Source organism: Saccopteryx bilineata, chromosome 2, assembly GCF_036850765.1.
Source record: "Saccopteryx bilineata isolate mSacBil1 chromosome 2, mSacBil1_pri_phased_curated, whole genome shotgun sequence".
Taxonomy (NCBI): Eukaryota; Metazoa; Chordata; class Mammalia; order Chiroptera; family Emballonuridae; genus Saccopteryx; species Saccopteryx bilineata.
Genome location: NC_089491.1, coordinates 55,439,663 through 55,454,531, shown reverse-complemented (window position 1 = coordinate 55,454,531; position 14,869 = coordinate 55,439,663). Strand labels below are relative to the sequence as shown.

Here is a 14,869-nt window from a genome sequence, read left to right as displayed (position 1 = left end):
ACAAAAAATGTCTGAGAAAATATTGCTTATGATTTTTTCAAGGACCTTTATGGTTTCAAGTGTAACATTTAAATCTTTAATCCATTTTGAGATTATTCTTGTTTATGGTATGTAAGAAGGTGGTCTACTTTCTTTTTTTTTTGTATGTATCTGTTCAATTTTCTCAATACCATTTATTAAATAAACTATCTTTACCACATTGTATGTTCTTGCCTCCTTTGTCAAATATTAATTGACCATTTGTCCTGACCAGTGGATAGAATGTTTGCCCAGTGTTTGGATATCCCAGGTTCTATTCTCAATCAGGGCACAAAGGAGAAGTGACCATCTGCTTCTCTCCCTCCTCCTCTCTTCCTTCTCTCCCTCTTCCCCTCTTGCAGCCAGTGGCTTGATTAGTGTGAACATGGCCCCAAGCACTGAGGGTAACATGTCTTGTCTGAGTGTGTAAACCTCGAGCACTAAAAATAGCTTGGTACTCTAGTATCAGCCCCAGATGGGGTTTTCAGGTGGATTGTGGTCAGGGCGCATGGGTGAGTCTATCTCACTGTTTCCCACCTTCTATCCAAATTATATATAGATATATAGATATATAGATATATAGATATATAGATATATAGATATATAGATATATAGATATATAGATATATAGATATATAGATATAGATGATATAAATATAGATTGACCACAAAGGCATAGATTTCTTTCTGGGCCCTTTATTCTGTTCCATTGATCTGTATGTTTGTTTTTATGCCAGTACAATGTTGTTTTGGTTACTATGGCCCTGTAGTGTAGTTTAATATCAGGTAGCATGATTTCTTCAACTTTGTTCTTTTTTCCTAAGATTGCTGTGCTATTTGGGTTCTTTTGTGGTTCTATGTAAATTTTTGGAATATTTGTAGTTCTGTGAAATATGCCACCAGTAGCATGATAAATATTATGTTGAATATATAAATTGCTTTGGGGTGTATGGTCATTTTAATGATGTTAATTCTTCCTACACATAAATATAGTATATGCTTCCACTTATTTGTATCTGGTTTAATTTCTTTCTTAGTGTCTTATAGTTTTCCAAGTACAGGTCTTTTACATCCTTGGTTAAAATTATTACTAGCTATTATTATTATTATTATTATTATTTTGATGTAATTTTAAATAGGATTGTTTTCTTCATTTCTCCTTTTTGATAGTTCATTATTGTTGTATAAAAATACAATGATTTCTGGATATTTATTTTGTATCCTGCTACTTTAATGAATTCATTGATCAGGTTTAATAATTTTTTGGTGAAATCTTTAGATTTCTCTATATACAATATCATGTCATCTGCTAGTTTCTTACTTTTTCTTTTCTCTGAAATCTACATTTTAAATAATGTTTTCTATTTTCAAGTTCCCAATGTATTTTACTGAAAAGGTTCTCATTTTGCTCCTGCTATTTAGAAGAAGAGTTATGCCAATTCTTGACTCCCACTTTGTCTTAAATTTAAAATGATCTTTTAATCAAGGCAAATGAGTTCTTTTCCCACCTTGTGTTTATGTTCTCATTATGATCAACATCAGATGGTAAATGTAATTATCTATTTTCTCCTTCACCTTCAAGACCTTCTTTCTTTCTAGACTCCAGAAGATTTACCTAGGTTTTTCTCTCTCTCACTATCCTTTTTACATTTTTCTATTCCTTCTATTCCTTTTAATGTTCTTCTAGCTTTACTGAAACTGAAACATTTGTTATTTGTACAAAATGTAATGTATCATAGTTTAGAAAAAATAATTCTTTTGATCTTTATAATAGATGGCAATTTTGGTGATTCTTAACAAACTCCTATTTCCTTGAATACTGGTTTTTAAATTTTATTTTTTTATTAAGTCATCTAAAATAATGGAGAGGGTAAGACTTATCTTATTAGTTATTATGAAGAGGAAATAATTTGCAGCCTTGAAAATGTGTAGTTTATATATTGCCAAACAAATAATAAAACAATCATAATTTAATAAGTAAATGTAAAATTACATCCATAATTGTATACAATGGACTATAGCATGGGAAATGGATTGGATAGGGCAAGAGGAGCTAATTCAGTATTTCTGGAAAAAAGCCATGGTAGCTTTACTGTGATGTTGACGGTGGGACTGAGAGAAACAGATTCAAGGATGTAAAGTCAATAGAGCTTGGTGACAAATTTGGAACAACTTCAAGGCAAACCTCAGCTTTGTAAGTTACTAGCTGTGCTAGCTGAGGCTGTTTACCCACTTTTCCTCTCTAGTTCTCTGGCTTTTTATCTGGAAAATGGGAATAATAATGCTCACTTCATAGGGGTTTTGTCAATGACAAAATCTTCCTTTTAGGACCAAAACAAAAACTATTGGGGACTGTTGTGCCTTCCATTCCAAAAGGAGATGATTTATTGATCCTATTCTATTCCCTGACCCTGTAAAACCAAGACAGGGTGAAGACATATTGCATCTATCCAATCACCATACTTTAATCACATTTAATTTTACAAAATTTACTTCTAATAAGCATTGGTCCAATTTACAAACCATCTGATGTTAATTTCAGGTAGAGATGGCTGAAGTGCTTTTGACTGATCTTTCAGAGGTTAAATCTCCATTCTAACATTGTGGATTACTACCTAGAGCAAGCGTGGCCAACAGTTTTTGCCCCTGGGCCAGATTAGAAAGAAAACTTTTTCATGGGCCGGACGAAATATTAAAATTAAAAAATGTTAAATACAAAAACAATTCGTTTAAGTAAACAAAATTTTATTATGTAATTTGTTTATGAATAAATGTAAATGAGTGAAAAAATTTTAATATACAATATTATTTTAATAAAAATATATTTTAACAAAAATATAATTACATATTATATAAATATCCAAACTGTATTGCAATCAATAGAAACAATATTTAATTAAGAGAATGACCTTGAAGGGGTTATATCGCAAATAAAACAATTATTTCATTTTACAAACAGCTTGGACACATTTTCAGTTATCAACTGCAGCTATTGTCTATGCTACAATGCCACTTGATTCAACACACTTGCCCACAAAAATAACGAATTGTTTGACCTTGGGTGCGCACTGGCAAACTCCACCTAAAAGAATGTGGGTTTCACATTGCCGCTAAACATAAAACAGTTCATATCAAGTACAGATGAGTACAAAAGTTGTAAATCTTTATAATGGAATTTTTAAAAAATAAGTATCGCAAATCCATTCAACCAATTATTGGAAGTTAACCCTAGATTAGTCACACGTGGAATTCTTTTCCGCATATCACTATCTTCTTAAATATCATGATTTCCAATAATCAAATATGCTTTCGCTTCTGAGTAGCTGAGATTTTAAAGTAGCGCAGAATATTAAAAATTTAATCACGGGTTGCATAAACTCGTTATGCGGGCTGCATGTTGGCCATTCCTGACCTAGAGTACTCAAATGTTAACAAGTTGCCCATAGGATAGAAATGAACACATACATCACATTCTGTGTGAACTATTTTAATAAAGTTACAGACCTTATTCAAATTACAGGTTTAGTCTTATTGAATATGATAAATTGAACCCGTGAAAGAAAAAACTAAAAAGGGTAGATGGATGGTTACAATGATTATAAACTCATGAGACACCTAGAATTCAGAATTCTTTTCCATTAACTGATAATGATGTTAACTAATATTCCTAGTTTAGTAGCAAATCCTACAGAGTGTAATTTTCCCCAAACAGCTAAAGAGCAGGGAAAAAGAATGATTATTTTTTTTGTAGTTAATGGCTGTTTGCTTTGTCCTTTTTTCTTTTTTTCAGGAAAAAATGTGAACTAAATTATTTTATTTTATTCTTCTTGATGTTATTGCTGTTTGTCATGAAGACAAGTCTCCCAAATTTCAAGATACTACGAATTCAAGTCCTAAACCACTCTCTCTCTCTCTCTCTCTCTCTCTCTCTCTGTTTTCTGCTGCAGCCTTCTTTCTGACTCTCCCATGCCTCTACCTTTTGTTCTTTAGAGCAGTGGTCCCCAACCCCCGGGCCACGGACTGGTAGTGGTCAATGGGCCATTTGGTACCGGTCCACAGAGAAAAAATAAATAACTTACATTATTTCCGTTTTATTTATATTTAAGTCTGAACAATGTTTTATTTTTAAAAAATGACCAGATTCTCTCTGTTACATCCAAGACTCACTCTTGACGCTTCTCTCGGTCACGTGATACATTTATCTGTCCCACCCTCAAGGCCGTCCGTGAAAATATTTTCTGACATTAAACTGTCCGTGGCCCAAAAAAGGTTGAGGACCACTGCTTTAGAAGACTCTTATTAACATTTGCTAATGTATGTTAATGAGGAGTAATGAGCATCTTCTATGGGAGCAGAAGTGGTGTTAGGAAGGAGGGTGAAGACTGTACAGAGCTCAGCCAGCCTTGCTTCCTACTTTTTTATGCTCTAGGAACAATTGTCTACTTTCAGTCAGTTCATAATAAATCAGTGTTTGTTTGTTTTGTTTGTTTGTTTCATTTTGTTTGTTTAGCCATAAATCCTGACACCCATTCTTCATGACTTGGAATATTGCAGAACTGCTTTGGGGGACAGAAAGATTCCTTTTTGTTCTAAGCAATTCAAGGATGTAAGCATAGCCACCAAGGTTTTATAACACATTATTTTCATCTGGTTGTTACTTTGGTATCCTATTACTATGAAAGATTCTAGCCACAAAAACTCACACAGGAGAATGTATTTTCATTTCGGCACACTTTTTTATAGTGGTTGTCCTTTATGGAGGTAATTGCAATGTGAGAGCATACACTCTGGATATGTATTATGGCAGCATGGTTAAATAAGAAAAGTCGCCTCCCCCAGCATAATCTAAATGTAAAGAGAAAGCAAGACTCACCACTACTTCTTTGTAACCATCAAGAGCTCTAAATGTCTTTGTACATAGCTATTTATTTATTAAAAATGTATAGTTAAAAAGCCAAACCTCCAAACCACATAAAATAAAAGTTTCTTTCTGTAGACCAATGGTGTCATGAAATACCTAATTGTAGTTTCTCACAAATACTTCAATATACTATAATGCGCTATTTAAAGTACTGTACTTTAGCCTTTCATAGTTACTCTTCCAACTCAAGGGTTGTAGAATTTGGAAATATACCAGCTATCCACTTCACTCAACCTGTGTTTAATTTTAATTTCATGTACCATAGAAACAGAAGGGAAAGGTGCGGAAAACTTGGTGTGCATCCTCTGTGCCTCCTTTTAATGTATACTAAAAAGATTTAATTTCATTGTAAAAGGATGGAAGAGGGCATTTTATTTTATTTTGAGTAGATTTTTTTTTTTTTTAATCTTAGTTCTTTTCAAGGTTACTTACTCATTCTCTCTCTAGGACCTTATAGTGAAGTGTGTTTCTTAACAGTATTTATCGTGTTCCATTTGGTAACTACAATATTATATATTGTGTTTAATAAAACAGGTATCAACAGCTATTTATTCTCTATTTTATGAAGGGCTTCAGAGCCTCAAAAAATAAATTAACCCAGAAGGAAAAACATTGTAGAATGACAACTACTTCAGAATTAGTACTACCCGCTTCACTCTTTGTAGTGGATGAGTCTTATCAAAAGCCAAAATTATGGTTTCTTTTTGTAGTTTTATAACCACAACAATTCAAAAAATATTTTTAGTATCTCTAGGATATTATAATATTTGCAAATACTACCAGCCTTTTAGCATTTATTATTCTTTGGGGTGCTTTTGAATGTATGTGCCTCATGGTTTATTTTTCAATGGTCTTCAGAAAGATGCTGGCCTATCCAGACAGGCTGTCAGCCTAGGTCTTTCAGATTAAACTTTTTCCTCTAGACACCTTGATGATATTTAAGGGTAATTAATGATCTTATCCTGTTTCTTACTCTTGAAGATTTTAAAAAATATTTCATAGTTTTAGATTTATTAAGGTAGTTGATTTATATAAGAACTAAATTATTCTTTTCTTTACTCAATGGCTTCCAAAATATGATGCTTAATTCAATCATTTAAAGGACTTGGAATTATAAACAAATGTCATAGGCATCTTCTTGTCCTTACCTAAAAGTAGATGAAGGGGACCAAACTTTTTGCCACCCTGAAGTTGCCTTTTAGAATATTGACTTTAAGCTGTTCATTATGAATCAAAAAACTCAGAAAGAAACTCTGGCCCTCCCCCCTTTCCTGTCCAAAAGATGTATAGAAAAATCTGCTTCAGGAAGGAAATTTTAGGATGTTTGCTTTAGTTTAATTTGAATTAAGTACAGTAAATGAGAGGGCTTCAGGCAGGGTCTGTAAGCTGGAGACCCCCTGTTTCTGAGTTGCCAGGCTAGAAGCTGCCCACCATGAGTGTCCTACTCTTCCTTCCTCAGCCACCCTTTCTCAGTTCTGAAATCTCAGACTTCGTTTCCCCTCTTTATCCTTTGTCCAAATTGTCATGTATACTAAGTGTTGCCTCATTGTCTTTGGAATTTTCATTATTCTTATTATTCTTGTATGAATTCCCCAAGTGCACGTATTAAAACCTGGTTTTCTCCTGTTAATCTGTCTACATGAATTTGATTATCAGCCCAACTAGAAAAAATTAACAAGTGGAAAAAAACCATTATATTATTTTAGCCCCACATAGCAAACCTAAAGGGAGCTACTGAGTTTAACACAATCAAGTTTAATGTCTTGGATAGATATTATTCTTGAGGAATAAAAATCACACCCCATCATTTTTATTCAATTTTGCAGACAGTAGCTTCTGTTCCCTACTTCACACTCACCAATGGTAATCAATTTATTACCATAAATGAATGAGAGCAGAATGCTGGGGTATTCTCTACAGGGGAGATGATACCTACATACGGTTTAGTGACTGTATCTTGCATCCAGGTGGTTCACTGTTGAAAATGTCTTTGTGGCTAAGTTTACTCATTGCTTTTAAAATTTGGGTTGGTTTATTGTCTCTTCAGTTTTAGAAATGCAGAATATCTAAATGATGTTCTTGGCTCTAGTTTGTACAGCTCATCAATCAGTCAATCAATCAAACAATCCATATATAGCCATAGATGTATAATTTTTTTCCATAGCATAATCTGCATCAACATCATCATTATTATTGCTATAATAAAAAATGAGCAATTTGAGTAGCTACTGGATTTCATCAGACCTAGAATTTTCAGAGTGTAAATGTCACACAATGTCTATTCATAAGGATGCTATATTTAAAACAGATTTTTTTAAAAAGTCCTAGTTTATTTTTTATAGTTTCATTGGTCTATCTCCTCTCTATCTCTTTTCCCTTGAGGGAAGAAGTTTTATGTTTTTTGTTAAGGGCTTTCTAACTCTCCTTCATTAAAGAACAAGACAAATTTTACTTTGAAATAGTATCTTAAGAAAAAAGGAAAAAAAAAAAAAAGGTACCTTTATTTTCTAGCTCCTTAACCTTTAAAGTATATATTACAGAAAAGCACTGTTAAAAAAAATAGCTGAAAATGGCCAACTTTTTTAACTTCAGATATTTTTAAAGTATGGAATACTATTTAGTATGTGAATTTAGAATCTATTATATTTTATCTATATAATATTTATTTACATAATCATAAATATACAAATAAATAATATGTAGCAAAGACAAGATAAAAGTTTTGGCTTCACTTTTAGCTTTACATTTATATTTTTTTCCTTTCATTTACTATAATTCTCACTCCATTTTTCCTCTTTCACCTCTCTTTTTTTGCTATATTCTTTCCATTCTCTTCTTACTTTCCCCACCCTTCTTTTCTCTTTTTCCTTCTCCCTTCTCCATACATTAGTCTCATACTTTTTAACTACTTTTGGATACTATATATAAGCAAGGTGTATACTAGTGAGTTGTTCTGTCTGTTAACAAAATCTCAATTAAAAAACCAAAAACATCAATGAAATAAAAGAACTTATAATTTATATTGTTTGAATAACTTTATGGGGGGTTTATTTCATAACCGCCACCATCAATTTCTCATTTTCACTGGATCTTTCTCAACAGTGTGTAGGAACTTTCAAGCTAACATAACCAGAAGCCTCCTATTTCTTAGTGTTCTTTCTCTCTCTTCTCTTTTTTTTTTAAGTGAGAGGAGGGTAGATAGAGGGACAGACCCCCACATGCTCACCAACCAGGATCCACCCAGCAACATCCATCTGTGGCTGATGCTCGAATCAACTGTGCTAACCTCAGCTCCTCAGACTGACAATTGAGCCACTGGCTTCAAGAGGGGAAAAGAGAGGGAAGGGGTAGAGAGAGGGGAAGAGAAGCAGATAGTTGCTTCTTATATGTGCCCTCACCGGGGATTGAACCCAGGATATCCGCATGCTAGGGCAATGTTCTAGCTACTGAGCCAAAAAGCCAGAGCCCTTTTCTCTTTTAAAACCACTCAAGTGCAGGTTTTTGTTTTTACTACTTCACAAAACTAGCGTTTGCAAAGTTATCACTTACCCCCCCCCCCACACACACACACTACAAAATCCAAAGGTCGAAAGACCTTGCTCTTTGATGCACATCACTTGCTTTCTACTATCTCCTTCTTTCCTCTTCCCTGATTGTTCATTTTCTGTCTCTTTGGTTGGTTCATATTCTCCCTGTCCTCTCAACTTTGGAGTCTTCTGTTTTATTTACATTTCTTTTCCTGATGATCTCACCTTGTCTTATGGCTTTAAATACCATCAAAATGCTAATAATTTACAAAGAAAAGTTGGGCTGTAGATGCCCACTGCCTACTCAACGTGTGCTGGGATGTCTCATAGGCATCTCAAACACAACATGGCAAATTCAACTCCTGATTTTACTCTATTCTCCCTCTCCTTTTCTTGCAACTCTATCTTTCTGGCTGCCCAGGCCAAAATCCTTTGGGTTATCCTTTATTCTTTCCCCTTCTCACATTCCACATCATATCCCATGTTGATGATGTGGATTCTTCAGCTATGATGCGGAAACGTCCTTGTTACAGCATAGATTAATAACCATCTCAGGACAGTTTAGTCTTAGGTGAAAGGTACCACACTTATATGCAAGGGGCCAAAGTTGAAATTTCCTCACACACAAATAAGAACCTTGAAAAGAAACACCCAGTAAAGCCTAATAAAAATAATTCATTGCTCTATAACACAAGCTAGCTGGTTAAGATACTCATTACTAATTGTAGATCTCACTGCTATAAAGTGACAGGACTCTTTAAAGACAGTGATATTTTCTTCTATAGTCTACAAACTCCTACCTCAGAACATTTTACTCTGTATTCTCTGATGTCTGTACAATAAATGCTAATGAAATAAATTACTTTTCCAGTTTCCAGAGTAATAACCTGGTGCTACAAACATCCTTTCAAGAGTTAAATGCGGGTCAGAGGAACAGGCACTATCATTTAACTCTTCTAGCCATGTGGTCTCTCTGATCTTGAGGAACCATAAACTACTGTCAGTGCTACAGATTGAAAAAGAAAGCTTGGAACAACATTCACTTTTCTGAATGATTCCAATGCCTCTGAAATGTGACATTTTGCTGTTGTTTCCTTTTACTGTTTTTAATTACTGGTTCTATTTCCATGAAATGAGGATCTGGGTTGCCTAGGAGTTCATCTGCTTCTATTGCATATTTCTGTCTTAAATAAGCTTACTTCATTGTAGTTTAGCTTGCTGCCTCCAACATTTTGACAGGACCTCCCCCTCCTCTTATTCACTGCCTTCCAAAACTCGCCCCAGGAGAGAGGTTATTTTTAAAGTACATAATCAATAGACTTTGGGAAGTCGCCAAAGCATGAGGGGGTCCTGTGATTGGAAATATACTACTAAGATTGCCGAGAGAAGGGAAGGCAGGAGGCCATGCCAAAAATTGTCTGAGAAGGGAAAGTCAATCTGTAGCTCCCATTTAAGTATTCTGAGTTTTTTGTTTTTTTTTTTGCACAGGCTTTTAGTCTTGGAGGGGTGTCTTAGCTTGGTTCTTAAGCATTACTTTGAATTTCAGGAGAAACAGACAAGCATTACAGACCAAATGATATTTCATTAAAATCAAGTTTGTTCTGAGGCTCATGATGGCAACTTAATCTCTTGGTCATAGTGCTGCAATTTAGTTCTTGATGCTGGTGATGCCTTTGCTAACCCTTTGAATCAAGAACAAACCGATTGTGACCACAATAACTGTAAAAATGACTGTTCATGACCCCTGACTCAACTGCCAGACAAAGGAATGCTACTGAGTGAAGAGGACACCTAATGAGAATGTGCAGATAATCATGCACAGATGAGAATCCATGCTGGAAAATCACCTAGGGAAGGGAGGGAGCTATTTCTGCAGCATTCTCCATCATGTCACTTAGAAACCAGACCTCTTTTTTAGTTATTTACTTGCAGCCACTAAAGATGTCTCTGCTTATGAATTTTTAGGTTTCATTTAATGGTCATTTATGACCATCCTTCTTGTACCTGAAAAGATGATCTATGATTTCAGCCTTGATTTTTTTCTCCCCTATTACCAAAGGCAGTTGATTTGTTGCTCATCTTTTTGGCTTGGGGTGTTTCATTTTGCTGCTTTTATTTAATATATGAGCCTTCCAAAAGACTTTCTTAAATTTTTGTTCATGCATTGTTTTCTTCTTTCATGTAATTAACTTAACTTAGTCATGCCTTGAGGGTTGATTATCAGAAATCAATATAATTTTTTGTGTGAATATTTGCTTTGGTATGTTTCAGAATACACTGTGTCAGCCTATTTGTCCTTAGCTGTTTCTGTATTATACACACTGACCAGATCCTGCTCCAAGGCTAATCTCCTAGCACTACAATGACTTCCTAGGGAATTCTTCTTTAACAGAAGTTTGGAGGTGGCATTAATTGCAAACAAAAGACCTTGACCTATTGTTGAACACAGAATATCTTCTTAGAAGTATCTGCTTCACTATTGTGAACTCTCAGTGGTGACATAAAGATCTTTGTGCAGATCCAGTTACAGACAGTGACAAAGGCACATGTCTACTATGAACAAAAGAACACTTATTTCACATTGCATGGCTGATGTTGAGTGATAACATTTTTGCATATTCTAAAAATTTTTATGCAGATGCTTTTTAAAGGCAAAATATGCTTTTACAATAATCTTCTTTGTGAATGGTATTTAAACTCTTGGCGTGTGTTGCCTTTTCAATATACCCATGAAGTTCTGAATAATAATCTTTGACAGTGAGTGAGCAGAAACAAAACCAGAGTTTGTTTCCTGGGTTCACAGCAACACTTGTCATGTTTGGTTTTATTATTTAATTTTACTTATGCCTATCCACCGTAAATAAAAATATAATAATAGTAATATTTTATAAGCAAGTTACTAGACTATTATTTTAAAGAAATAATCTGCTCTAATTTGTACCATGCTAAGTTGTAGAGCTTTGTCTGTCTTTGTCTGACTAAATCTGTAATGAATAGACAATAGTTCACAATGGGAAAAATCTGTCAATTAATATATTTTCCCATATTGCTTTATATTAAACATTTTATAAACCTTTATATGCCTTAATAAAAATGGAGCAAAACTAAAAACAAGACACCGTTTCAGTATGGAGTGAGAAATAAACAGAAGAAATATTCTTTGTCTTAGAAAGAACTATAATATCACATCTTCACATTGTTAGGGTAACTCGGTAACACCTCTATTAGAAAATTTAGGCTGTATTTATATATACTTATAGAAATCATTGAAATAGGAAGTATCAGCCTTTAAGCATTTTTGGAAGGCTCTTTGATGTTGGTTAGCTGGTTAGAATGAAATATTCTTTATTTTAATAAGTTAATTTGGTTATAATAACCAAAGTCTACTTATTGCAATACAGAATTTGTTTTGTTTGAATTTATTTTAAATTGAGCTGACAAGACAGGCTTATAATTGATGTTTTACAGATCATTGAAGGCAACGAAGCAGAGAAGTCTTTGCACAATGAGGAAGAAGTAGCTGTAGATCTTTAACGTACAATGTTTATTTGAACAAGTTTACTGAAAAAATATTTTCCTTAATTGCACAAAATAACTTTATTATAAAAATAAATAGTTATTGACAATTGTATCATCATTTAAAGAGTCACTATGTTTTTCTTTTTTCAACAGTACAAATCCAAGTGGAGGAAAGTGAAGATGAGACTGAGGAAAGTTCAAGTAAGTGGAGATGGACCCACTTGGGATATATTTCCTGTGAAGTAGCAGTCATTTAAGGGAATTTATTCTCTTATCTTGTGGGATTATGCTACTACACGTAAGCACAGGAGCATGTGTGGATGACTTTTGATGGTCTCACAAGAGATCAAGTTCAGCAAAGAGGATCTCCATTTTAGATTTCATTCAATTGGCACACACACATTCCACCTTATTTATAAGTTACTCATGATCAAGTAGTTAGTAGTCTAGAAAAATTTATGTTGTTTTCTCTACTATTTTCTTTGTTAAAGTCTCTCCTAAAAGCTTTTCTACAAGGCTGAATCTATTACAGTGGAACAGATTAGTCATTTTGACTGAACAGATCAGGTGGCTCAATTAAAATGAATAAGCATGTCTTTTATACTTAATTTATTGATATTTTATCCAAATTGTTCTGTTGTTTTTACTGTTGCAGGTTCAGCTCAAAAGCTTAGTAAAAACCCCTTTCCAGGCATGCAGATCACTCAAGAACTGGAACATGAGAAAAATCATTATGTGAGCAAAACTTCAAATTTACCAAAACTGGAAAAAAAAAGCAACATCTCAAAAAGAGTTCAATTAAATGATAACTCAGTTATCAATTAAATAACCTGAGCACAATATGGCCACCAGTGAATGTTCACAATGCCAATTATTTTCATTACTTTGGTGCATTCTTATGAAAACATCCCAGAATCTCATGTAGATCCTGGGTCCCATTGTTTGAATACTGTAGGGATGGGGAAAATAACTTTCCCTCTACCTTTCTGAATTCTTAGTTGAGACCCTATAATCTAAGACAATTTAAGAAAAGAAAACAAACAAACAAGCTATTAACACATATAGCTCATGTATATATGGAAGATACCCAGGAAAAATAAGCAACTCTCTAAGGTGGCTTATAATTTAGACTTAAATACCATCTTAATAAGGAAAGGAAAGGGGATACAGGCCTCTTAAGAGAGGATAAATGATTTTTAGGAAAGGTGAGTGGACCTTAGAAGAATAGACAAGAAGTCTGATAGTTTATGACAAAGTTTGTGTGGATATGGTGTCTACTTCTAGTCTTCTCTCCTGTGATGTGTCAACCTTCCCTGGGTATGAAACTCCTGGGAAGGAGATTTATGACAACTGAATTCCTGTTGGAGGATGTGTCATTAGGCAGATAAAGGGAGTTCAGAAAAAACCTCTTCCTGAATTTGCTGTTTTTCAAGTGTCAACAGCCCAAAGTAATCAATATACCAAAGTGGCATATTTTGGGGTGGTATATTTTGAGCTCTGACAGTCATATTTTGAGGTGGCACATTATACTACCCTTCAATACTGAATTGAGCCCATTTCTAAAGGTAACATTACATATAAATCTGCATTTAGTACGCAACTGCAGACATTTATTTATTTTTTTACAATTTGACTATTTGGAAACCAGTTGAAGAACTAAAAATTGTTTTCTTATTTCTAAGTGGTAAAAGATATATCTAATGATAAACTTTTCATCCATGGTAAAACTGCAAGTTTAATAGCTTACTTTAATACAAAATATACTGAAATACAGAGTATTAAGTGGCTTCTTGAGTTCTTCAGTTATTTGTGGGTGAAATTGTTTCTTAATCCTTATTAAGTTTTGTCCTTTCAGTAATTGGTGACCAATGTGCTTAATAAAGACTGGGTAAAGTTTCAGAATGCCAGAATGGGCAAATAACATATGGCATTGCCACAATATTTAACCAGTAGAAACTCATTTTTGAATGAATTTCAAAAAAAGTTTCTCTCTGCTAGCCAAACTTTAGTAATAGGCAATGATTTGAAATAATAAAAAACTTTCATAAGTAATGAGATAAAACACATATGCAAAAATTAACATATTTAACTAATGACTGAGGAATCTAGTGAGGCATTACAGCTAGATCAAAAGCAAATCCAAAGAGCAGATACATTTATATATCAGAAATATTGCAATGATGTACAAATGGAGACATAACTGCTTTGTGGGGGTTCTTTTTGGTAGGGGAAAATTATTTCTCTATTAAACAGAGTTTATCTGTGTGTCTAAAGACAAGAAATATTTGGCTTTGCTATCTAGTTAGCTATAATTTATAGAGTCACAAACCATATCTGAAGAATCAGAATCAAATAACACAGAAGGGAATGCTGCATATGATTTATAATTTCCATTGAAATACAAGTTATTTCCTGCAGTAGCTTCTACATAATAGGATAGTGATAAATAATATTTAATTTTTATAGTAGTTCATTCTAGATATCAGAAGAAGTTAAGAATACCAGAATTTTACAAAGATGGAAGTGAAGTAGGATTGTATGTTATAAACTGTAAAAGAAAGAACTGAATTCTCTTTGTAATTTTTACTTGGAAGCTTCATAAGAAGTTATGGACAAATGAGGCTTTGTTAGTTGTTGAAAAAAATAAAATAACATCATTTCTTTCTGTTTTATATTAAATTTATACTTAAAAATATTTCTATTCATAAAGGTAGAATGTCCATGCAAATGTATTTACTATCAATTTATTAATTTTATTTGAGAAAGAGAAATAAACATTTAAGAAAAAGAAGAACAATGTTTGGAATCAAGAATGAGAGTAATTTGAATTAAGAGAAATCTCAAAAGCTAAATTAATGTCTTCAAAATTATACTAGTTTGTAGC

At 33.5% G+C, this 14,869-nt stretch overlaps 1 protein-coding gene across 1 annotated transcript in view; it reads left to right on the top strand.

The window, feature by feature from the left end:
* TMC1 (transmembrane channel like 1) overlaps positions 1-14,869 on the top strand; it is a 159,995-nt gene that overhangs the window by 43,435 nt on the left and 101,691 nt on the right. Inside the window, exon 3 of the mRNA XM_066254352.1 lies at positions 12,139-12,186. Coding sequence (XP_066110449.1) covers positions 12,139-12,186 — 48 coding nt within the window. The remainder of the gene's footprint in view (positions 1-12,138; positions 12,187-14,869) is intronic.